This window comes from Lepidochelys kempii, chromosome 1, assembly GCF_965140285.1.
Source record: "Lepidochelys kempii isolate rLepKem1 chromosome 1, rLepKem1.hap1, whole genome shotgun sequence".
Lineage (NCBI taxonomy): Eukaryota > Metazoa > Chordata > Testudines > Cheloniidae > Lepidochelys > Lepidochelys kempii.
In genome coordinates this window covers 214189228-214212510 of record NC_136380.1, presented here as the reverse complement: position 1 = coordinate 214212510, position 23283 = coordinate 214189228, and the positions used below count along the sequence as shown (strand labels likewise).

The 23283-nt window shown below is 42.0% G+C and overlaps 2 protein-coding genes across 3 annotated transcripts in view; one reads left to right on the top strand and one right to left on the bottom strand.

Annotated features, from left to right (window-relative positions):
• Nucleotides 1-1335: 1335 nt before the first annotated feature.
• Nucleotides 1336-20873, top strand: LOC140898655 (killer cell lectin-like receptor subfamily B member 1B allele C). The gene is made up of 7 exons (XM_073312807.2): nt 1336-1462; nt 8321-8392; nt 11808-11897; nt 14493-14636; nt 16885-17039; nt 18036-18154; nt 20305-20873. The coding sequence occupies exons 1-7, from the start codon at nt 1381-1383 to the stop codon at nt 20450-20452; spliced, it is 810 nt and encodes a 269-aa protein (XP_073168908.1). The 5' UTR covers nt 1336-1380; the 3' UTR covers nt 20453-20873.
• The window catches only part of LOC140898661 (C-type lectin domain family 2 member L), a 30406-nt gene continuing 23259 nt past the window's right edge, over nt 16137-23283 (bottom strand). For both annotated transcript variants that reach the window (XM_073312837.1, XM_073312819.1), the window contains exon 6: nt 16137-16375. In XM_073312837.1, the coding sequence (XP_073168938.1) occupies nt 16373-16375 (3 nt within the window). In that variant the 3' untranslated portion in view covers nt 16137-16372. The remainder of the gene's footprint in view (nt 16376-23283) is intronic.

Below are 23283 nucleotides of genomic sequence, written 5' to 3'. Positions count from 1 at the left end.
TTAAACTAGTGCAAAATACTGTGTGGACACTCTTAGTTCAGTTAATTGCTTATTTGGGATCATTTAAATTGAGTTGGAACAGATACAAGCAGAGGCGGATTAAGCTTTTGTGGGGGCCTGGGCCAGAGCGAGTCAGGGCTCCTCTCCATGCCTTCTGCTTGCAGTCCCCCTCCCCCCCCCGACCCCCAACCCTGTGCTCCTGCTGAGGAAATGGGGTCAGGGTACTGGGGCTTTCCCCACCCTCCCGCCTGGCCCTCCTGCAGGGAGCAGTGTCGGGGTGCAAGGCTTCCCCCTGCCTGCCCCACGCTCTTGCCGGGGAGCAGATTTGGGTCATGGGAGCTTCCCCCACTTGCCAGCAGGAGTGCCAGGCGGGTGAAGTAGGGCAAGCCTCCATACCCCATCCCCACTCCCTGGCAGGAGTGCCAGGCAGGTGAAGTGGGTCAAGCCCCCAAACCCCATCCCCACTTCCCAGCAGGAGCACCAGGTGCGTGGAGCGGGGCAAGGCCCTGCACCCCAACCCTGCTCCACGGTGGGCAGAGCAGGTCAGGGTGTGGGGATGCCCATTTTTCCAGGGCCCCCCAGTTGGCCAGGGCCCCTGGGCATGGGCCCCAGTGGCCCAGTGGATAATCCGCCACTGGATACAAGCTAAATCTAAAAATCCACTCTCTTAAAATGAAATGAGAGTGTTAACTTCGTCTTTTTGTACTGTTTAACTACATTTAAATTACACCTTCAGTTAAACCAGTGAAACTAACAACCTGTTTTACACACAGTTTTTCTACCAGTATAACTATGTCAGTGAGGGGTGTGAATTTTTACCGAAATAGTTATTCTGGTCGAAGCCCTGGGGTAGATGCAGTGATACAAGTTTAGAAGTGCCTTATACTAATATAGTTTATTTACTTTCCTGAATGGGAATATCTATACTAATATAGAACACCTTTATACCTATATAACTGCATCCATCCTTGGGACATTGTACAGTTTTAACTCTATCAATATAATTAAAGTGGTACTACTTTTGTGTGTAGACAAGCCCTTAGACAATTTATTACATTGTGACCAAAAAAATAAAATGTTTCCCCAAGACCAACCCCCCCCTCCCACATAGCCTTTTCTACTTTTAGTCATTTATATTTTATCCTAAAGGCAAGATCTCACGTTGCAAGAGGCAGACTGATGGCTGAAAAATGCCCAATAAGAGGAAGCTGTGAAGCCACATTTAACAGAAATAACTTTTTTTTTAACCTCCCCTAGACCCATCATGCTGTGTGTGTATGTGTGTGTGTGTGTGTCTGTGGAGGCAGGTGAGATTAATGCAGGATACAACCTACTCTGTTAAGCAACTGTTTCCAACACTCAGACAGAATTTTATCACCAATGGCAAACCAGGTCACACACACCGATGTAAAGATTTTACCCAGGGAAAGATCATGTATTGCTCCTCCGACTTCGAATCCAGGTAAAATATTCTTAATAGTTATCAGATTCATATTTGCATGTTGTCTTTTCTTTAAAAAATGTCATTTCAAAAAGCTTTAAATAATTGTCATGACATTTTGCAAGTGAAGGCAATGTATTTGAGGACAAAATTGCACACACATTGTGCCTGATCCTTAGAAGATATCAATCCGCAAAGCTTTATTGAAATCAGTGTTGTCATGCTCATTTACCCTCTCTGAGGATCTGGCCCAGTGTTGCTAATAACAGAATAAAATATACTTTTAGCTAAATTATAAATTAGCAGAACAATAGTTTATTTTTTTAAATGTCTTTGTCTGATCAGAGGGTTACTATGGCTTAAGTAAGCCATAATCTGATCTGAATTAGCTAGCCTGAGAGGCCAATTATTGCATTTGACCAATGTGCTAATTCTGGCAAAATGGTGGCATATAATCCCCCCGAAATCACAAAAGACAGTTGAAAGTTCAGCCACTGCTGCTGCAAGGAAGGCACCAGACGGACACATTTGTCCACAGTTGTTTTATATTTGGTTTTTAAATAATGACTTTCCTGTAACCAAACTATCAAATCTGTAAACACATCATACGCTTATCATAAAAGACAAAAGTTTAAGTGGATATTAGGGGAAAAGAGCTGACTTTGACAATATTTCTTTGTGAATAATATTCCCAGGACTTGAAAACAATTGATGAATTCATTCTTCAGTACATTTTGCAAAAATGATGGACCGCCACTAACCTATGTTACAATGATTAAAAGTAAATATGAAATACATTGTGTTCAGAGTAAGTTGGCCAGTTCATAATGTTTTCAGGGTACAATAGCTATTAATTAATTATATTAGCAACCAACAATGTAATCATTTTACAGTCTGTATTATTAAAATAAATAATATATTTACTATCTACTTTGATTCTTGATTGTTGAGCTGTGATTTAATGTAACGGAATGGTAGAAACAATATTTTGATATATATTTACAAAAACTATTTCTCATCATTTAAATTTCATTTCATTTATTTATCTTCATTGCATTTACAATTAGAATAGTGATAATATATGGTACAGGGCTAGGTTATTATTATTAGTCTGACTGCCTATATATCGTAAGCCATAGAATTTCAACCAGTTACTCCTCTACGGGGCTGAATAACTCCTTGTCTACCAAAAGGCGTCCAGTTTTGATATGAAGAAAGAGATGGAGAGTCTACCACTTCCATTAGTAATTTGTTCTAGCGATTAATTGCCCTCACTGTTACAAAAAATTGGGCCTTATTTCTAATTTAACTTTTTCTGGCTTCAGCTTCCAGCCATTGGTTCTTGTTATGCCTTTCTTTTCTAAATTAAAGAGCCCTTTAATATTTTCTTCCTATAAAGGTTCTTATACATTGTAATCAAGTCACCTCTCAGTCTTCTTTGTGAGAAGAAGAATAGATAGAGCTCTTTAAGTTTCTAATTACCTAGGGAGGTGGTAGAATCTCCTTCCTTAGAGGTTTTTAAGGTCAGGCTTGACAAAGCCCTGGCTGGGATGATTTAACTGGGAATTGGTCCTGCTTCGAGCAGGGGGTTGGACTAGATGACCTTCTGGGGTCCCTTCCAACCCTGATATTCTATGATTCTATGATTCTATAATTGTAAGGCATTTTCTCCAGCCCTTGAATCATTTTTGTGGCTCTTCTCTGCATCCTCTACAATTTTTCAATAGCCTTTTAGTAATGGGGACACCAGATCTAGTTGCAGTATTCCAATGGTGATTTTCCCAATCCCGTTCTCAGAGGTAAAGACACCTCCTTATTCCTACTCAATACTCCCCAGTTTATACATGCAAGGATAGTATTAGTCCTTTTCCCCTCTGCATTGCACTGGGATCGCATATTGAGTTGCTTGTGTACTGACCCCTCAATCTTTTTTAGAATTGCTGTGTGGGTATGGCCTATATTCTTTGTTCCTAGATTTATGAACTTGCATTTGAGTGTACTAAAACACATTTTGTTTGCATGGGCCTATTTTACCAAGCAATCCAGATCACTCTGTACCACTGCTTCATCATTATTTACCATTCCCTCAATTTTACTTCTAACTCATTGATAAAAATATTGAATAGAGTCAGGCCTAGTACCAATCTTGCAGAACACCTCCATTTGATGGTCATTCTCCATTTACAACTACTTTTAGAGATCTTTCTGTTAGCCAGTTCTGAATCCATTTAATATATGCTAATATTTGAATCAGAATGTGTGCTACTAAGTTCAATTATTCCTACCCTAAAGTTTTTATATTTTGGCTGACAATTGGTACACAAAAAGAAAAGGAGTACTTGTGGCGACTAACCAATTTATTTGAGCATAAGCTTTCGTGAGCTACAGCTCACTGGCTGTAGCTCACAAAAGCTTACGCTCAAATAAATTGGGTAGTCTCTAAGGTGCCACAAGTACTCCTTTTCTTTTTGCAAATACAGACTAACACGGCTGCTACACTGAAACCTGTCATTTGGTACACAAGCTCTCAGTCAAGGTGGAAATTGTTCTGAAAGTTTCAAAAAAAAAAAAAAGAGGTGAGATTTTTAAGTGCAAAAAAGGTGGAAGAAAATGGAGATTTTCTGCAAACAAATTTTTAAACACCTCTTGTGACTCAGTAGAAGATGGATGAAACCTGAAATTTGGAAGGGATATAGTTGTTTGATGAAAATTGGTTTTGGTTTGCCCAAGTTATGTGGGGTTTAAAAAATGTATTCTGCATGCATGGTGTTTTTTGCTATATGATAATCCACAGTGCGTGAGGGTTCTAGTGAGGTGCCCCGATGTTCTGTTCTTGGCACAATGCTATTCAATATATTTGTCAATGATCTGGGAGAAAACATAAAATCATTCCTGGTAGAGGTTGCAAATGACACATATTTGTGGAGTGGTGAATAATAACTGTCCTCATCATTAAAAACTGATCTGGATCACTTGATAAGATGGATGCATTTGAACAATGTGGCCAATAGCCTAAAAGATATTTAGGAGTTTTTAATTCCCATTGAAATCTGTGGGAATTAGGCACCTAAATACCTTTATCTGGGCTCATTTTTTTAGTACAGTCAAATACAAAGTCATACATCTAGGAACAAATAATGTAGTTCACCCTTCAGAATGAGGAACTGTATCCTGGAAAGCAGTGACTCTGAGAAAGACTTATACCGGTAATGGTAGATAACCAGCTGAACATGAGCACCCAGTGAGATGCTCTGGCTAAGAGGACCAATACTATTCAGGGGAATGTTGAGTAGAAGTTGGGAAGTAATATTATCTCTTTTTACAGCATTGGTAAGACCATTACTGGAATACAGTGTCCAGTTCTGGTGTCCACATTTTAAGAAGAATGTTGAAAAATTAGAAAGTATTAAGAAAAAAACTACAAGAATAATCTGAGGTCTAGAAATCCTGTCTTACGGTGAAACACTTAGAAAGTTCAATCTACTTAGTTTATGCAAGAAAAGGCTAAGACATGACTTGATCATGGTATACAAGTACATGGGGAGAAGATTTCTGACAATAGACGGTGCTTTATTGGAGCAGACAAAGGCATAACAAGATTCAATGGCTTAAAGTTTAAGCTGGTTAAATTGAAACCAGAAATAATGTGAAGATTTTAAACAGTGAGGGTGTTAACCATTGAAAAAATTTACCAAGAGCTGTGGTGGATTTTCCATCACTTGAAGTCTCTAGATCTCTGGATGTCTTTCTAAAAATATGCTAGCTCAACCACAAGATATGGGTTTTGATACAGGAATTAATATGCGAAATTATATGGCCAGTGTTATATAGGAGATGAGCCTAGATGATCATAATGCTACCTTCTGGTCTAAAAATCTATGAATCTACAAAACTAAGGATCTGCCAAAGTTGCATTGACACTCCTCATGTTTGTGTATATACGCTGAGTGGAAATTTCCATTTAATAGAAAAAATATCTCTGTACTCTATTGGATTTGCATATACACGTATAACAAAGTTGAGTAAAATTTCACTTTTAATATGTGGCACATGATCTGTGAAGATCTGAATCTAGTGAGATAGGGCTCTTTTATATGTCACATACGGGTATGTTTGCAGCAGGTAGAATTCAGGTTGCAGGAGTAACCTGGACTTTGCCGTCTGATGATTTCTGAGGACTTTGCATTCTAACTTCAATGTTCATTTATGTAGATACCTTGAAATACAGGCAATGAACTTATTTGGGAAAAATTCTGTTTCCATGATACAGAGTCACTTTTTTTCATACAGCCAGATAAGTTGTGTTTAATATTTAAAAAAAGTAATGTGTATTTATTTGGGGATGGAGGGAATTTTTTTTATATTTACAGGTTTTCTAAGTCAATAGGGTTAAATGAGTTTTCCTATTTATACAGCAACTAAATTTTAAAATTTACAAGCCTCCATTATTTCTTTACCATAAAACAATATTCAGATTTTAAATAAAATATATATTTGAACAATGTCTTCCTGCAAACACTATCAGAGTTATCTCTCTGTACAATAATTATATCTGTATAATTCTTCTGGGACCAACAGCATTTTAAAACTTTTTTTAAGAAAAAATATTTAATTACAGTTATATATAATAAATATAAATGTGCATATTTTCTACATTTTATTGGACGAATCAATTAAGAAAGAACAAACAAACAGCAAAATGTCTGTACACCCACTGAGTCACAACACAGGGGACCGAAAAGCATAGATGTGCCTCATTTATTAACCATTTCCCCAATATTTTTCTTTTGATATTTACCTTTGTAAAAATTTTGAATAGTTCAGACTGAACACTCTACAGATCAAGTGTGCTCGGATGTTTTTTCTAACAGCTAGACTGCTTATCTGCCGGTCATGAATCATTACCTTTCCTTCTCATGCAGCATTACCAGTTCTGCTGACCAAATTCTGCCCTCAGCAACACTTGTGCACTCACATTATAGTCAATGGTATTCACATGTGTAATTAATTGGAATTAGTTAACTATTCTCTTGATGTTACACAGAAAGGAATAAACAGCAGGAACCTCCCTCTGAGTTGTGTTGGCTCTTAGAATCATAGAATCATAGAATATCAGGGTTGGAAGGGACCCCAGAAGGTCATCTAGTCCAACCCCCTGCTCAAAGCAGGACCAATTCCCAGTTAAATCATCCCAGCCAGGGCTTTGTCAAGCCTGACCTTAAAAACCTCTAAGGAAGGAGATTCTACCACCTCCCTAGGTAACGCATTCCAGTGTTTCACCACCCTCTTAGTGAAAAAGTTTTTCCTAATATCCAATCTAAACCTCCCCCACTGCAACTTGAAAAAACAAGAGGAATTTATCTTGTCATCAACCAGCATTTTTTATTCAGAAGTTGAATCACACTTTAAATTCACAGTATTCTTATAAAAAACATGAACTACCCATGACAGCAGCAACACAAGCCTCATCTTATATCTCACCCTTTCCTGAGTGGGGCAAAGATGCAAATATTATCCTCTGTAAAACTAGGGATATGTTTAACCAAGGTAACATCTTGTGTCCCAGCAAAAATGGTGAAATAATGATTAATAACTGAGGTACACGCATGCTTTAAAGTTGAGTTATTTTGGCTACCATTTTAATCTCCTGCTTAAGTTTCAGCAGCTAATATCTCAGGCGACTCTACAGTTAGGGTCTGATGCTACATAACATGTTATAGTTACAGTTTCAAGTTGTAAGTGTACATATTTATTGGTTCTTTTCAAGTAGTTGCCACCAAATCCAGGTCTGAATTGGAATGTAGAGAGAGGGCGGGGAGCTGGGACAAGGCACAAAGCAAAAAGGTACCGAGATCACCCCATGATAAAATTTGATATCTCTTGGTCTACATGGATTGGAAGCAAATGCTTTACATATACTATCTGAAAACTGGATTAAAGAAGTAACAAATTTAAACTCATTATTTATGATATCATGGGCTAATCACATGTTTGTTGGTATTGAAATTTCCTGGACAGGACCTAATATTAGAGCTAGTTGAAAACGTGTATTTTGTTTTCACAAAAGACTTAAAAGAAAAAAACCCTTTTTTGTCAAAATGTTTTGCAATTTTGGCGAGGGGGTGGGCATGGTTTGCTGGCAAAAAAAGAAAAATATTTAGTTTTGTGTGGTTCTTTTTTTTTTTTTTTTTGACAAAAACTGAAATGTCAGAAACTCATTTCTCACTGAAAAATGTTTTGACAATCAATGTTTGACCACCTCTACCTAATCTATCCGGCCCCCCAACATTGGATCAGTGTAATATTCAGTGTCTAATATCCACTAGTGACATAGCCCTGCACACAGGTTGGTGCATAACAACCAGGAGTAGCCCGGGGAGCTATGATTTCTCACAGACACTTCTCTGAGGCACAATTCCCTCTCTGCTTCTCCCTTGCTCCAAGGGGGTGGTAATTTTATGCTGGCATATATCAGCACAATTTGTGACTCCCCCTGAGTTGACTCAGCTATGTCAGCCAGTTTGTTGTGGGCCGAGTCAAGGATCCACTCATTCTCCCCCTCTCCCCTCCCACACACACACTCCACCCATTCTCCCCGTCTCCCCCCCCCCCACACACACACACACTCTACTTATCCACCTGTTCCAAGATTCAGGTAGTTCATGCAGCAGTGTAAGGCAGATTCTTACTCTCCCCATTGCTCCTCTGCATAGACATGTAGTCTCAGGTATAATCTAGCCCATTGTTTCTAGCAGTAATGAAGCTGAGCCAGCACCGTGGGGAATATATGCACTTTGCAGATAGACTGATTCTTGTAATGATGTCTCTGTGTAATGGTTCTCACATTCAACATTGTCAGAATTTCCTTGCTCCTTACAGAGATCACATATGCTGAACTCCGTGTGCATCGTAAATCTGAAAGGACCAGCAGATCAGAGACTTCCCCTTCTGGTATTGTGGGTATTTGTTGGGGTGGCATGGTTAGTTATTAGAGATGTATTCTTTATTATGTTAGAAAACTGTGAAAACAATACTGCTGAGAATCTCTAAATTATAAATCATGTATAGAAATTATTTCAACATTTTAAATGGTGACATTTCTATTCACTGGCTTATTGAGCCCTACAACAGCTCTGTGGTGAACGCAGTTTCAAAAGTAGTTTAAACTGGCATTTTCTGATTTTCTGAAATTCTTTTGTGCTCTGTTTCTGAAATTTGGGAGGAGGGAAGTGCCTTAAAATAAAACTGATTTTTATTGAGAACATTCACAAATTAATCAACATAATGTATTGGACTGGGGTTTGGTTTACTACCATTCAGACTCTAGGCATCTAAGCACCTTGTTTATTATGAAACCTTATCTAAGTCACAACTCATTTGCTCCATTGCAGCAACACTCCCAGTGTGGGATTGACCACAGTTACCCTGGTGAGACCATCTTATATGCAGAGTTTCACCTACTGTTTGTATTGTAAGCCATCTTTACCCCACCTCCTTGTCCTGAACCGCACTGAGTGCCGGTCAGATGGCCCACAGAATACTTTAAACTGAACTCAGAGTGAACATTATGAGAATACTACATTGTGACACTGTATGGAGGCAGGGTTAGAGACCTGGTGGTTATCTGAGTGTGACTCTGTGGCTTATTGTGGGAATGCAACCTCAACCCTGAATTTCCTGGGTTTCTAACCTTTGGGTTTGTGTTATAACTAGAACACTCTTGTAAGGTGGACAAACTGTGACAGGGTGTATTCAGTCATTGTGGCTCCCTGCTGAGTCTGGCACAGTCCTACTACCCCTGCACTCCAAGAAGTAGCAAGCTGGGAGAAGAACAGCAATGAAGGTGACTCCTACAAGCTTTCCTAGAGGGGACTTTCTGGAGCAGCCATTTTGGAAACCACAGAGACGTGGTCCTCCAAGGGCAAAATGGGCTAGCAATAGCCAATCAGGGGCCATGCTGGCCCAAATAAAAAAGGGCTGCCTGGCTTTAGCAGTTTAGCTCCTGGCTGGGAGTGGAGGAGGGAAGAAGGGGATTTGTACCTGGCTGGAGTAGCCAGCAATCAGACAGTATTCATACTGGGCTGAATTTCCATAGCTGGGATCACAGAGGGAGAAGGACCTGGGGATGCTGGACCTGAGACAGGGCTGGAGATAAAGGGATCAGGTGGAAAGAAGCCCAAGGAAACAGCAGTGAAGGACTGAGGGAAGTGATATATGGCTGCTGGATGTAGGATCCCTGGGCTGGAAACCAGAGCAGTGGGCGGCCTGGGTTCCTCCACCAGCCACAGGTAAAGTAGTGAAAGACCCAAGAAGGGGGCAGGGCTTAGTTGCAAACCTGAACAATTTAAAGGGCCCAGAACCAGGTTGAAGATCCTAGGGAGGGCAAATAGCCTGTTTGTTTACTGGAATCTTTAATACCCCACAAGGGGTTCATTTCAATTTTGTGACTTGGTCAGAGGGCCAAACCACTGAAAACCCACCACAGTTGTCCTGCAGGCTGCAGGGAGCACCAGGGGTGAGAAAAGGTGTGTGGTACCACACCAAGCTGCTCAGAGGTGCTCAAGAGGTGAGTGCCCCTTTAGAATCATAGAATATTAGGGTTGGAAGGGATCTCAGGAGGTCATCTAGTCCAGCCCCCTGTTCAAAGCAGGACCAACCCCAACTAAATCATCCCAGTCAGGGCTTTGTCAAGCCTGACCTTAAAAACCTCTACGGGTGGAGATTCCACCACCTCTCTAAGTAACCTATTCCAGTGCTTCACCACCCTCCTAGTGGAAATTTTTTTTCCTAATATCCAGCCTAAACCTCCCCCACTGCAACTTGAGACCATTACTCCTCGTTCTGTCATCTGCTCCCACTGAAAACAGTTTAGATCCATCCTCTTTGGAACCCCCTTTCAGGTAGTTTAAAGCAGCTATCAAATCCCCTCTCATTCTTCTCTTCTGCAGACTAAATAATCCCAGTTCCCTCAGCCTCTCCACATAAGTCATGTCCTCCAGACTCTTAATCATTTTTGTTGCCCTCTGCTGGACTCTTTCCAATTTTTCCATCCTTCTTGTAGTGTGGGGCCCAAAACTGGACACACTACTCCAAATGAGGCCTCACCAATGCTGAATAGAGGGGAATGATCACATCCCTCAATCTGCTGGCAATGCTCCTACTTATACAGCCCCAAATGCCGTTAGCCTTCTTGGCAACAAGGGCACACTGTTGACTCATATCCAGCTTCTCGTCCTTTTCTGCAGAACTGCTGCCTAGCCACTCGGTTCCTAGTCTTTAGCAGTGGATGGGATTCTTCCATCCTACGTGCAGGACTCTCAATGCTCTGATATGAACCTTCAACCTCAACTTCATTTTAACAAAGACTTTGATGTGGGACCATTATCCTTTCTATACAGTCATATGAACCAGTTTTCAGTCCAAATGACAGTGACCCCACAGCACATCCTTCTGAAGAAACGAGGGTCAGACATTAGGGGAGGAAACCTCCACAGTAACTCTTCATGGAGATTTTCCTGAGGTGTCCCATTGGTGGGATGGCAAGTTTACCCTCCCTTGGGGAAAAAGAAGAGAATTCATTCCCCCCAGAGCCCACTACTCGATGCATATCTCAGGATCTCTCTCTGAGGCATAGGTTCAGGGTGTTCTGGTCCTTGTCCCCTCCTGTACACCATTCCCTAGCTCTCTGGATGAGTGGTTCTATCGGAGCGTCATTACTAGGACTTGCCTCAAAGAGCAGCGATTCACTCCAGAGGGGGCAACAGGAAGTGTGGTTCAACCTGGGGCTGTGTTACATTTTTTCAGGTAATCTGTGTGGCACTGGTGTGTGAACAATGTATCGCCCAGCCCTGCATCCAACTTGCCAAAGATCACAGTGGAACCCCAGTGCCACAGAAACAACTGATCCCTTCCCCTTCCCGCTACATGGAAGAAAGCTATGTGTGGATGGCCCTCATCATATAGGCTGAACGAATTTTCATGTAATATTTTATAATCTGTGACATTTACAGCATTCCCTTCCTCTGCCAATACTATGATCCTGTCATAGGAAGCAATTGGGTTCCTTGGGGTCCCAGTCATCCTGGGAAACATTCACGCCAAGGTCCTTCTCCCAGAGTGTGATTCTCTCCTATCCTGCCCTTTGTGTCTCCATTTACATCTGTGCAAAGTGGGTGTAAAATGCTAACAAATAAAGATGTTTCCTTTCACTTAGAAGTATTTTTAGACTGTCAATTTCTATCTCAGCACTTGGTTAGAAACTGTCCGATATCTGAAGCCAATGTGGCAATGCTTGCGCATGCTAGCAATGTGAGGGCTTAAATTGCAATTTCCTCCAAAGCAACTCTTTTGTTTTTCTTTTTTGCAGGTCCTGGCTCCCAGTGTTCAAGCTGGTTCTATGTTGCTCTAGTCCTGGGGTTTATCGCACTGGTTTTCATGGCTGTTCTAATCACTATTTGTGAGTGCCACTTTCCAGATGACAACTTTTGCTTTATTCATGCAGCTATGTGCATGTTTAAACCTCACCAAAAGGATATTACATGTAAAAAATAACTGACATTAATGCAACATTATGGGTGACAAGTTAAACACATAAATCAAAAAATTAAAATATTAATGTTTCCACAGGGACATTTACTATTATTTCACATGCAGGATATTTATGAAGGTGAATAGTTAACAAAGCATCAGGTACTCAGAGATACTGTATATGTGCTTTGTGGGGGATTTCAGTGACCTGTGAGACAGTTAACCTTTGAATTTCTCTATTCATAAGATTAAATTGCCAGCCTTGACTTTGTGACACTGGACCATAAAGTAGTTTTTTTTGTTTAATTTCCTTGGGCAGATCATTAGCTGGTGTAGATTCATAGACTTTAAGCCCAGAAGGGACCATCATGATCATCTAATCTGACGTCCTACACATTGCAAGCCACAGAACCTCACCCACCCACTCCTGTAATAGACCCCTAACCTCTGTCTGAGTTACTGTAGTCGTCAAATCGTGACTTAAAGATTTCAGGTTACAGAGAATCCACCATTTACACTAGTTTAAACCTGCAAGTGACCCCATGCTGCAGAAGAAGGCGAAAAAACCCCGGCGTGACTGCCAATCTGAGCCGGGGGGAAATACCTTCCAGACCCCAAATATGGTGGCCAGTTAGACCCCGAGCGTGTGAGCAACACTCACCAGCCAGACACCTGGGAAGGAATTCGTTGTAGTAACTCAGAGCCCTCCCCATCTAGTGTCCCATCACCCACCATTGGAGATGTTTGCTGCTAGCAGTCACAGGTCAGCTACATGCCATTGTATGCAGTCCCATCATACCATCCCCTCCATACATTTATCAAGTCCAGTCTTGAAGACAGTTAGGTTCTTTGCCCCCACTGCTCCCCTTGGAAGGCTGTTCCAGAACTTCACTCCTCTGATGGTTGGAAACCTTCATCTAATTTCATGTCTAAACTTGTTGATGGCCAGTTTATATCCATTTGTTCTTGTTTCCACATTGGCGCTGAACTCTCCTCTCCCTCCCTGGTATTTATCCCTCCAATGTATTTATAGAGAGCAGTCATATCTCCCCTCAGCTTTTACGTGGTTAGGCTAAACAAGCCAAGCTCTTTGAGTCTCTTCTCATAAGGTAGGTTTTCCATTCCTCGGATCATCCTCGTAGCCATTCTCTGCACCTGAATAGCTCCAGCAAAGTATCCTTGTTCAACAAAGCACTTAAGCACATGCTTAACTTTAGACACATGCTTAAATCCCATTGACCTCCATGAAACATTAGTGTGTGATTGAAGTTAAGCACATGCTTAAGTGCTTTGGTGAATCAGCAGTTCTATGAATGTGAAGCTTAAAAGGTATGTCTCTTTCTGCTTTGGGGTATAGTGAGGAATGAGGTTAAAAACAAAATCCCTTCACACTAGTCTTGACAATATTGTGAATTCTATGATAGCATTACTATTATATTCTTTGGTCTAAGAGCTCCTTTTAGCTTAACTGTACATCCCCACTAACTAGGCCTTTAAAGGTGACAGACAAAAGGGGGGGGAAAGAGTTGTCCTGCTTTTTACGTCTTTTTGAGGTTTAAATAAGCATGATGGGTTGACCCTCTGGTCTAAGTGGTCCCACTCTCCAATTACACCTGGTTCAAACATGTTGGAAGTTTGCAGGTGGGTTTGAGCCATAACCTGGAGTCCAAGTGTGATCTTCTTCTAACAGCAAGTAGCATCAGGGTCACTTTCAAGTAATTACAGGCCTCACTGCATGGACACTAATTGGGGCTGGTGGGACTGTGGAGACCCTGTGCACATAATTCATTGGTCGGATATGAATACAGAAAATCCCTAAGCACTCATCATATTCTTAGGTGGTGCCATTGGCAGATATGGTTGAATAATTTTTCAAGTTACATATTATTTTTTGTATGTTTGTAAACTATTTAAATAACTATAAGCCCTGAAAGGTTTTGTAGTGGTTTTTTTTACTGCTTGTTTGTTACCTTAGAAATATCAGGATTGTCAATTTTGACTTCCTTGTTATTGCTGGAGGATTTCTGTGCTGACTCCGCTACATAGGAAGGTAGCGTCTCATCCTTTAAATTAAATATTGGGATGTTGAATCTTTTTGTTAACGAGATTTACTCTCATATGCTTAGGTTAAATGGGGGCTAATAAAAGAAACTGAATTCTAGACAGTCTGAATCAAATTGATATCTCTTTTCAATTAATCAGATATATAACTGTAGTACGTGTAATGTCATAACTGTACCTATTCTCCACCAAAGTAGGCAAGACCTGAATTTCTTACGGAGAAAACAAGCAGGGAAAACAAATCAAATTTAAACAAAATACAACAAAGAGAAAAAAATACCAGGCCTTCTTGATATCTCATAACCCAACAAAAAAGGCACAAACCTATTTTTAATCCCTTTGCAAGCTGCCTTCCTCACTGACTGTGCTCTCTGTAATACAACTGTGTTTTCTGACCCTCAGATACCAAGGCTGCATATTACTGATGCGCCTATTAACCATGTTGTCTTCCTTTGCATTCAAGTCTGGAGGGGAAATGGTCAGAGTCCGTCCCTGCCCAGGACAACCTGCACTGAAAACACTACATCTTCAGGGGAATCTCCATGCACAGGGAGATGCTCGATGACAATCAGTGGATTAATGGACTACCTGTGTGACGATAGAGAGGGTGAGGAGTTACAGGCCCTCTCTAACTGTGCAGTGTGTTCCCTTCTGCTGTTTGTTAGCATCCCTTTTCTATAACAACCTGAAAATGTTATGGGTCAAAATGTGGCTTCTTTACTGTCCCTGTTGAAATCAATGGAACGATTCACAGAAGAAGGTACTACTCAGCATGAATAAGAGTATCAGAATCTGGCCCTGAAGATGTATTTGAACCAATATTTACAATTCCTAGTTAGTAATTATAATTATTGATACATACCCTGTGCTTGGAATAGAACTGGAATGTCCAGGGCTGCCTTTAAAAATGACATGAGGTACCTTAGAGCAGTGATTGTCAACCTGTGGTCCATGGACTCCTGGGGGTCCGCAGACTATGTCTAAGGAGTCTGTGAAAGACTTAGACTGAAAACTGACTGAACAGAATTCAGCTATATCTACAAAGGGGTTTCCAAAGGGGTCCCCACCTCCATTTGAAATTTCCAAAGGGGTCTCAAATGAAAACCACTGCCTTACAGCTTCCAGGTGTTTTCAAGAACCGCCCGAGGCCAAGGATGTTTTGCAAAGAGAGAGAAGGTCTTTGGCAGCCTGGGACCTTTACCAAATGACACATGTAGCCTTATTGCCCTGAATCTCTAATTTGGTGATAAATATTACTTGTTAAATATTTTTTATAGTGCAAATATTTTGCTTAAAACCTGTAGCAGGAAGCTAAGCAGGAGTGAGCTGTAGCTCACAAAAGCTTATGGTCACATAAATTTGTTAGTCTCTAAGGTGCCACAAGTACTCCTTTTCTTTTTGCGAATACAGACTAACACGGCTGCTACTCTGAAACCTAGGGAAGGTTGTAAACAGAAGCTCCTATGGTGAGGGAGAAAGAGAATGAGTGTAGTTTTAGGGATAATACTGTTTCCCTTATTCTAATAAAGTTACTTGTTCACTGTGGCCCTCTGTAGACTTGGATCTAAAGTACGCTGGTACCATGTTCAGGCTAACACTTGTAACCGACGCACACTGGAGGTCGAGGATAGATAAGGCCGGGTGCTCTTAACACGTGTTGAACCGGTCAAGTTAAAGTCTGTGCCTAGACAAGGGCTGTGTTAGAAGGAAGTACATTTTCTGTGTCTCTCTAACCCAGGGAGGGTGTGACATTTGGAGTGCAATTATTCAGACCAGTGAGAGGTTGTCACTTCTTGCCATGTAACCCTGGGTGTTTTTAATGCTCTGCTGCTGTGGCTCACAGCCCAGACACCAACAGCCAGCAAACACACATGCAGCTCCCTGAGCGTGTGTGCACTGTGCAACCCTGGTTCAGCGCTCTGACCCCAGCAGCCTGACACAACACAACAGCCACACCCGGGTCTTCACCAGATTCGTTACAACTCACCCAGATCCTGTGGAAAACATGTTTGTAATGTCATTTCCCCACCAGAGTCAGGAAAACTATTTTTTTTCTTGTAACACTCTTCAGTAGTAGTGGCATAAGAAGCCTGATTTACTCTCAGAATAGATTATCCACATTCTCTCTCTCCTTTATTTAACTGTAAACTGATCACATTTGCATAAGTGGAAATTTTACTTTTCTAGTCTTCTTTTATCAATGAGGAGACTTCTTCTCTGCTATGTCACTTGCTCTCAGCTCGTTGTTGTTCCCCATCCTCTCCTCATCACATTAGATTGTAGGATTTTCAGGGCAGGGACCATGTTTCACCTCAGAGGGGCCCTTTCTCAAGCCATTAGGAGCTACTAAGATACAAAGAAAAAGAAGAATCCTCGTCTTTTACTTACACACAAACACACACACACACAAACAATATTCAGGTCACTGATTTACCGCCATTTCAGGTTAAGGGAAAACAACCGAACAAGCAAGAACAGTCACAGGCTGCATCTCAACAACCGAGAACAAAATGGCAGCTGCTGCCTTCAGGCTCCTAGAGAGGCAAACGTGCAGCACACAGGAAACAAAAGCACCAGTTTCACAGTTCAAGGCCAGAGCATGCACGGTGTCATGTTGCTCGAAGCAGCGGTTCCCTAAATGAGCATTTAACCCATTCAACGATAATTAGAAGAATGTAAGACCGGTCGGTAAAATGCAGGGCAACTGACAGCTGTGACATTTCACCAAGAATATTTAATTTTCCAAAATGTACTGTTAGCAGCTGGGAGGCTATTTGCTTCCCCACAATATGTGACGGGAGTAATTAAACCATTTGTGATGCTGGGTAATGATCTTCTTTCCTCCACCTCCCCAGGAAGAACCGAGTGTCTGCTCTGCCCCCCAGGGTGGATGCTGCACAGGGGGAGCTGTTACTATTTCTCAGAGCAGTCGGGGACCTGGGATGCCAGTATGCGAAATTGTTCAGGCAGGAAATCCCAGCTGCTTGTTGTTGAAGATGAGGCTGAGATGGTAAGTCTGGGAACATTCCACATAGTACCCAGCAATCAGCAAACCCTCCATGTCATTCAGACACTTGACTGAAAAGCACAAATATACCCTAGGTTTTATCAGAACCTCTGACCAGGCAGGCTCTCCCTGAGAAACTGTCTGTGAATGCTTGTGGCACCTTAGAGACTAACCAATTTATTTGAGCATAAGCTTTCGTGAGCTACAGCTCACTTCATCGGATGCATCCGATGAAGTGAGCTGTAGCTCACGAAAGCTTATGCTCAAGTAAATTGGTTAGTCTCCAAGGTGCCACAAGTACTCCTTTTCTTTTTGCGAATACAGACTAACACAGCTGTTACTCTGAAACCTGTCTGTGAATTGGCTTTTATTTCCCCACAAACAAGAGCCCCACTTGGGAAGACACCAAGAGAGAGCAGGGCCTGGCCTTTCTTCCCTCTGGCTGCGATCAGTCCTCTGATCCATTACTGAAAAGCTGCTCTACCAATTCAGTGGGCTTCCCTGGGTCTCCGTGAGGCTGATGGGCAGATGCTTCAGATGCAAATGTAGAAAGCAGAATAAGTTCTGATCTGGGAGGAGATTGGGGGTGTGATCAAGGGCTTTCCGCAGTCTGCTAAGGCAGGAAAGGCTTTGCTTTGCGGTTGAGTGCAACTTTCACGCTGTCGAGGGCCTGCCCAGTTTCCCTTTGGAAATGTAGAGGGTAGATTCCCTCTACAAGGTAAAAAAGGGCCTGATTTTCATGTCTGGCAGTTCAGTCAGGGTCTGGCTGTTTTCAGCGACTCTTATGTTCTCCCAAGTGCAAGACTTTTGGGAAAAGCAGCTATAAGGATTCCCATGTGCCCTCAGGCTGTTCCAACCAAACTAGTTACCGGTGTGGCTGAGTCCTTGTCTTTCACATGTATCCCGGTCTCGGTTCAAAATGAGCATGTGATTGCATGAGGAATGAGGCAGAGCTGAAATGGCCCATCAGTGTGTAATGTATTTCTGTTTAATCCACAGGAATTTATAGCAACCAGAACAGAAACGAAATATTTCTGGATTGGATTAAACTTTCAGGAGAAAGAGGGAAGATGGATGTGGCTGGGTGACTCCCAGTTAGAAGGGCACAGGCTGAGCTTGTGGGTGGATTTTTCTTTGTATAAATGTTAAGTTACATTAATATAAATGCAGATACAGCTCTGATCGCATAGCTCCCCGCTAAGTAATTCCCAAAGCACAGAGCTAGTACTGTGATTGAAGGCACATATTTAGCTCCATCTTAGATTGCAAAGTCTCCAGCATGACCTGTTCCACAGAGACTAAGTTTTCCTTACTTATAGTCACAGTCTTTAGAAAGAAAAGGAGTACTTGTGGCACCTTAGAGACTAACCAATTTATTTGAGCATAAGCTTTCGTGAGCTACAGCTCACTTCATCGGATGCATACTGTGGAAAATACAGAAGATGTTTTTATACACACAAACCATGAAAAATGGGTGTTTATCACTACAAAAGGTTTTCTCTCCCCCCACCCTACTCTCCTGCTTGTAATAGCTTATCTAAAGTGATTACTCTCCTTACAATGTGTATGATAATCAAGGTGGGCCATTTCCAGCACAAATCCAGGGTTTAACAAGAACGTCTGAGGAACAGTGGGCGGGGCGGGGGGGGGGGGGGAAGGAATAAACAAGGGGAAATAGGTTACTTTTAATAATGCTCAAATGAATTGGTTAGTCTGTAAGGTGCCACAAGTACTCCTTTTCTTTTTGCGAATACAGACTAACACGGCTGTTACTCTGAAATTAGTCTTTAGAAAGCAGTGGTGCGGGTGATGCTGCATGAAGGTCTCATCCTCAAGTTCAAATCACTGCAGACCATTGCTGCTTAGGCCCTATCTACACAATCGTTTGGAGGCTATTTTGTAGACATTTTGCTAGGGCTGTATAGCAGCCCCATGAAAAACCTCTAGGGCTTGTCTGTACTAAGGTTATGGCCACATTGTAACTTAAGTTAATTGATTGCCAGTTAACTCAATTCAAGTTACACAACTATACATGTTAATGTAGACACTGTACAAACATTTGTTCCCTCTGGTCTTGGGTCACCCTACACTGAACTCGAGGAACAAGTATTTATGGAGTGTCTACATCAGCATGTACCATCAAGCTAATTAATTGTTGATTAGAAATTATAGGAACAAAAGTACAGGACCAAACACGTCAGTCTAGACACAGCTCTAGTGTAATCATGTGGCACCAGAGTAAAAAGAAAAGTGATTTGTATCTGTGGAGTTTGCCTTGGGGCTTCCAGATGGGGAGAAATCTTCACCCCTGTGACATCAACAGGAATGCAAAACTCCCATTCACTTCAGTGGAACCAGGATTTCACCCCTAGGGTTTGTACTAGTGCAGCTAAATTGGTGGAAATTGCTCCTAAATTGCTCAAAGCAGCATCCTCCCTAGACAGGACTTTCTTGGCATCAAAGTTAAGTTGATGATCTCTTTATTCTCTTCTTTGGCAATCAGGTGGCTTTGGGCAGGGTGAGGATAGCCGAGCTGGAGGAATAAGGTGCACTGACACATATCATAGTAAGGTGGCACTGCAGGGGCACAGTTATTCAAATGGTTTAAAAATGTACAAAAATAATATGTAACTTGAAAGAATTTTCAACCACATCTGCCAATGGCACTAACCTAAGAAGGTGCTGAGTGCCTAGGGATTTTCTGTGTTCATATCTGACCAATGTATTATGTGGCCAGGGTCACCACAGTCCCACCAGCCTCAATTACTGTCCATCAAGTGAGGCCTGTAAGTACTTGAAAGTGACCCTGATGCTGCCTGCTGTTCATAGAAGATCGCACTTGAACTCCAGGTGATGGCTCAAACCCACCTGCAAACTCCCAGCATGTATGAATCAGATGTTATTGGAGAGTGGGACCACTTGGGTTGACCGTCTGGTCTGTCATGCAGACTCGACATTTGGATTCATGTAGCTGAAAACTCCTCCTCGCTATTAAGACTCACCATTTCTCCTTTGTGGAAGGGTTTTCCTCCTCTTGCTGATAATGCTCATGGACCCCTGAATTCCTCCTACCAGTGTCTGCTCTCCATGAATCCCTGTGCAAATCCCATCTATCCAATCAAATGGATTACAATGAGCCAGCATATGCCAGTCTAGCCACATAAGAAAAAAACCCTGATTCCCTCCTCCCGAACTCTGTTCCTGTCTTTTTATTCAGTACCAAGTTCTGAGCTAACCTCTCAGTGAGCAGCTTTTGTTTTCTCTTTAGGGTAGTGGAAAAGGGAACTGGAGATGGCAAGAACTGTTCTGCTTTCAACAGGGAGAAGTTATACTTTGAGAGCTGCCCGAATTTACACAGATGGATCTGCAAGAAAAATGCATTCACGCTGGCTCCCTGGAACACCCCAGAACATTAGACACTGTCCCTTGTAGAATGATGCATTTTGTTGTACTTTGTGATATTTTAATGTAAATAATCATAAGAGCATTGCACAGAAACCATAGCATTCAGCAATCCTGTGTTGATTGATCACTGGGTACATTAGGGATAGGTTTGTATTGTAACCCCCTGTAGCTCCTGGAGGCCAAGGCTAGAGGATCTTTAGCTAAACAGATTATAATAATTGATGCACGATAAATCAGCTAATAGCACATTCGATCCAGGGCTGGGCCTTTACCCTTCAGCTCGAGCAACCTCATCCCATTTTATTCACCTGCTCAGATTCCAAATGCGTTTCGTTTTAGGCCAATCCGTTTCTCTTAAGATTTAGTGCCAAATGACATCTACATAAACATGGAAATGCCTGTGACTATCTGCTCTGTATTAAGAAATGACTCATAAACACCTCTTTTCTTGCTTACTTTCAACTTTTGTATTATTAAGATTTTCAAATAGAAACTCTTATGCAATGGAAAGTTCTTTCCTGCTCCTTGGTGCAGCTGCATTAGCAGGAACCATTTTGGTTCCTCTGACCAGCCGTGCCCAAAGATGACTTATGTGTACATTGTGAGTAAATGTCAATATTAATTAACTGGACAGGAAAAATACTCTTCTAACACCTGGGGAACTAAGGCACTTTGGCCCAGATCATAGAATCATAGAAATGAACGCACATCCCTGTACTCCTGTCCCCTGTACTCAAGGCAGGACTAAGGAATAACTAGACCGGGGGTTGGCAAATGAATCTGAAATGCTCAGGGATCGATGGTTGGCTCCACTGATTGCTCCTCATGGGTCACTTTCAACAATGTCAGTTAGACATTGATAGTGTTTGCCATGAGTTTGTGTCACCTCTGCTAACTGCTCTTTGTGTTCATCCTTCACCATGCTTCTTATTGACCAACGCCATGGGAACAATCCAGTCTAAGATGCTGCACACAGACTACATTTTAAAATAAATAGAGAGAGAGGTTATTCAAGCTCATTGCAGGCTCAGTTAGAAATAGAACCCTAAGGTGAAATCCTGACCTCCTTAATGTTAGTGGGCATTTTGCCATTGACATCACTGGGGCCAGGATTTCACCCCAGGCTCTAATGTGGCAGATCAGGTCAAATCTTTCAGATTGATTGTTCTAGCTGTGGTTATCCTGTCTCTAAGCTTTTAACTACACTCCTCTCCCAGAGGCAGGCTGTAATCTTGTTGCATTAAGGTCAGACACAAAGCAAGTATCTAATGCAACAAAGAATCTTACACAGTAATCATTTAAATAAATGAGGCCTTTTTCAAAAATAACGAAGACATCTATAGTATCTTGGGAAATAAATTAAATTTTTGCCCAAAATCCCTAAATGGCCCCCTCAAGGAACTCACAATGCTGGGTTTAGCAGGCCAACACTCAAACTACTGAGCTATCCCTCCCGCAAGGGATATAGAGTATCCCTTTAATAAATCCTTCCCTGTCTGAACCAAGTGCTCCTCCACACCTAACGGCTTTCCCCGAGCCCTTAGTTTAAAAACTTCTGTATGACCTTTCTAATTTTACATGTCAGCAGTCTGGTTCCATTTTGGTTTAAGTGGAGCCCATCCTTCCTACAGAGCCTTCTCCTTTCGTAAAAGGGTCCCCAGTTCCTAATAAACCTAAATCCCTCCTCCGAAAACCATTGTCTTAGTCACTCATTGAGACTTTGCAGTTCTGCCTAATTGGCCCTACGCATGGATGTGAAAGCATTTCAGAGAATGGTACTATGGAGTCCTGGACTTTAAGCTCTTACCTAACTGCATAAATTTGGCCTCCAGGACCTCTCTCCTATCTTTTCCTGTCCTGTGTCACTGATACCAAGTGAGCAGAATCTTTAGCTCTGGCACCCTCTGGTGATAAGTCACAGGAACTGCTATCCCCAGAAGAACAGGTCAGTTTTCTCCTGTTTTGGAAGTAATTTCTTGAGTCCCTTTCCCCTTTTATTATTTTACTCTGTAAGAGATGTGGGGACTGGTAGCCTGAGTCAGATGAGGAGTCCTGCAAAGCTCTTTTGCTAATGGAAATCTCTTTATTTTTGCTCTTTTGAGAGTGGATAGAAGGACTGTGCAGGGGTGTCCTATTCATTTCATATGGCAGGCTTCACCTGATAGCCTGTCCCGTGGCATAGAATCATAGAATACCATGGGCCACACTCAGCAAAAGTTATTAAAATAGAAATAGATAAAGATAAACCATGCTGGTAGTCACAATTATTTTAGATTTTAGTGACTGCTACTGCTACTTTCCGATACCTGGCATCTCTTAGTACTCTTAAGGGCTCTTTGGTGATATTTCCGCTCACCTGAACACATAACAGCTTTTGCCAGACTAATGCTTCTAATGCCTGTGTTAAATGCCATCAAGATGGTCTACACCTGTACATGAGGTTTTGCTGGATTGCTGTGCTGGAGTCTGGACTAGGGGGTTGTGATTTGTAGAGTACACCACTGTGTTGTGCTCTAACTCCTCTGTGTGGACCCTGCTGTCATGCACTAAATCAAAGGTGGGGAACCTATGGCCCACAGGCCGGATCCCACCCATTGCTCATTTTCATCTGGCTCATGGGCCACATACATTCAATTCACCCGCCCGGGGCGGGGAGGCTTGGGTCTTCCACCCACTGCAGGTGAGCCGTCACACCCCTGACACAAAAAAGTTCCCCACCCCTGCACTAAATGTTTAAACCAGGTCTACACCAAGGCACACTAGCAGGGCCTACATGGGGGAGTCAAATCACAACACACTGGTGCACTCTACCTATCACACCCTGGTAGAGCAGACTCCAGGG

What these genes read in the sequence shown, in the direction of transcription:
- LOC140898655 (XM_073312807.2), top strand. Translation starts at nt 1,381, where the DNA reads ATGGCAAACCAGGTCACACACACCGATGTAAAGATTTTACCCAGGGAA. An exon ending in ATCAGAGACTTCCCCTTCTG is followed by an intron (nt 8,393 to 11,807) that starts GTATTGTGGGTA and finishes TCTTTTTTGCAG; the next exon opens with GTCCTGGCTCCCAGTGTTCA. An exon ending in GGCTGTTCTAATCACTATTT is followed by an intron (nt 11,898 to 14,492) that starts GTGAGTGCCACT and finishes TTTGCATTCAAG; the next exon opens with TCTGGAGGGGAAATGGTCAG.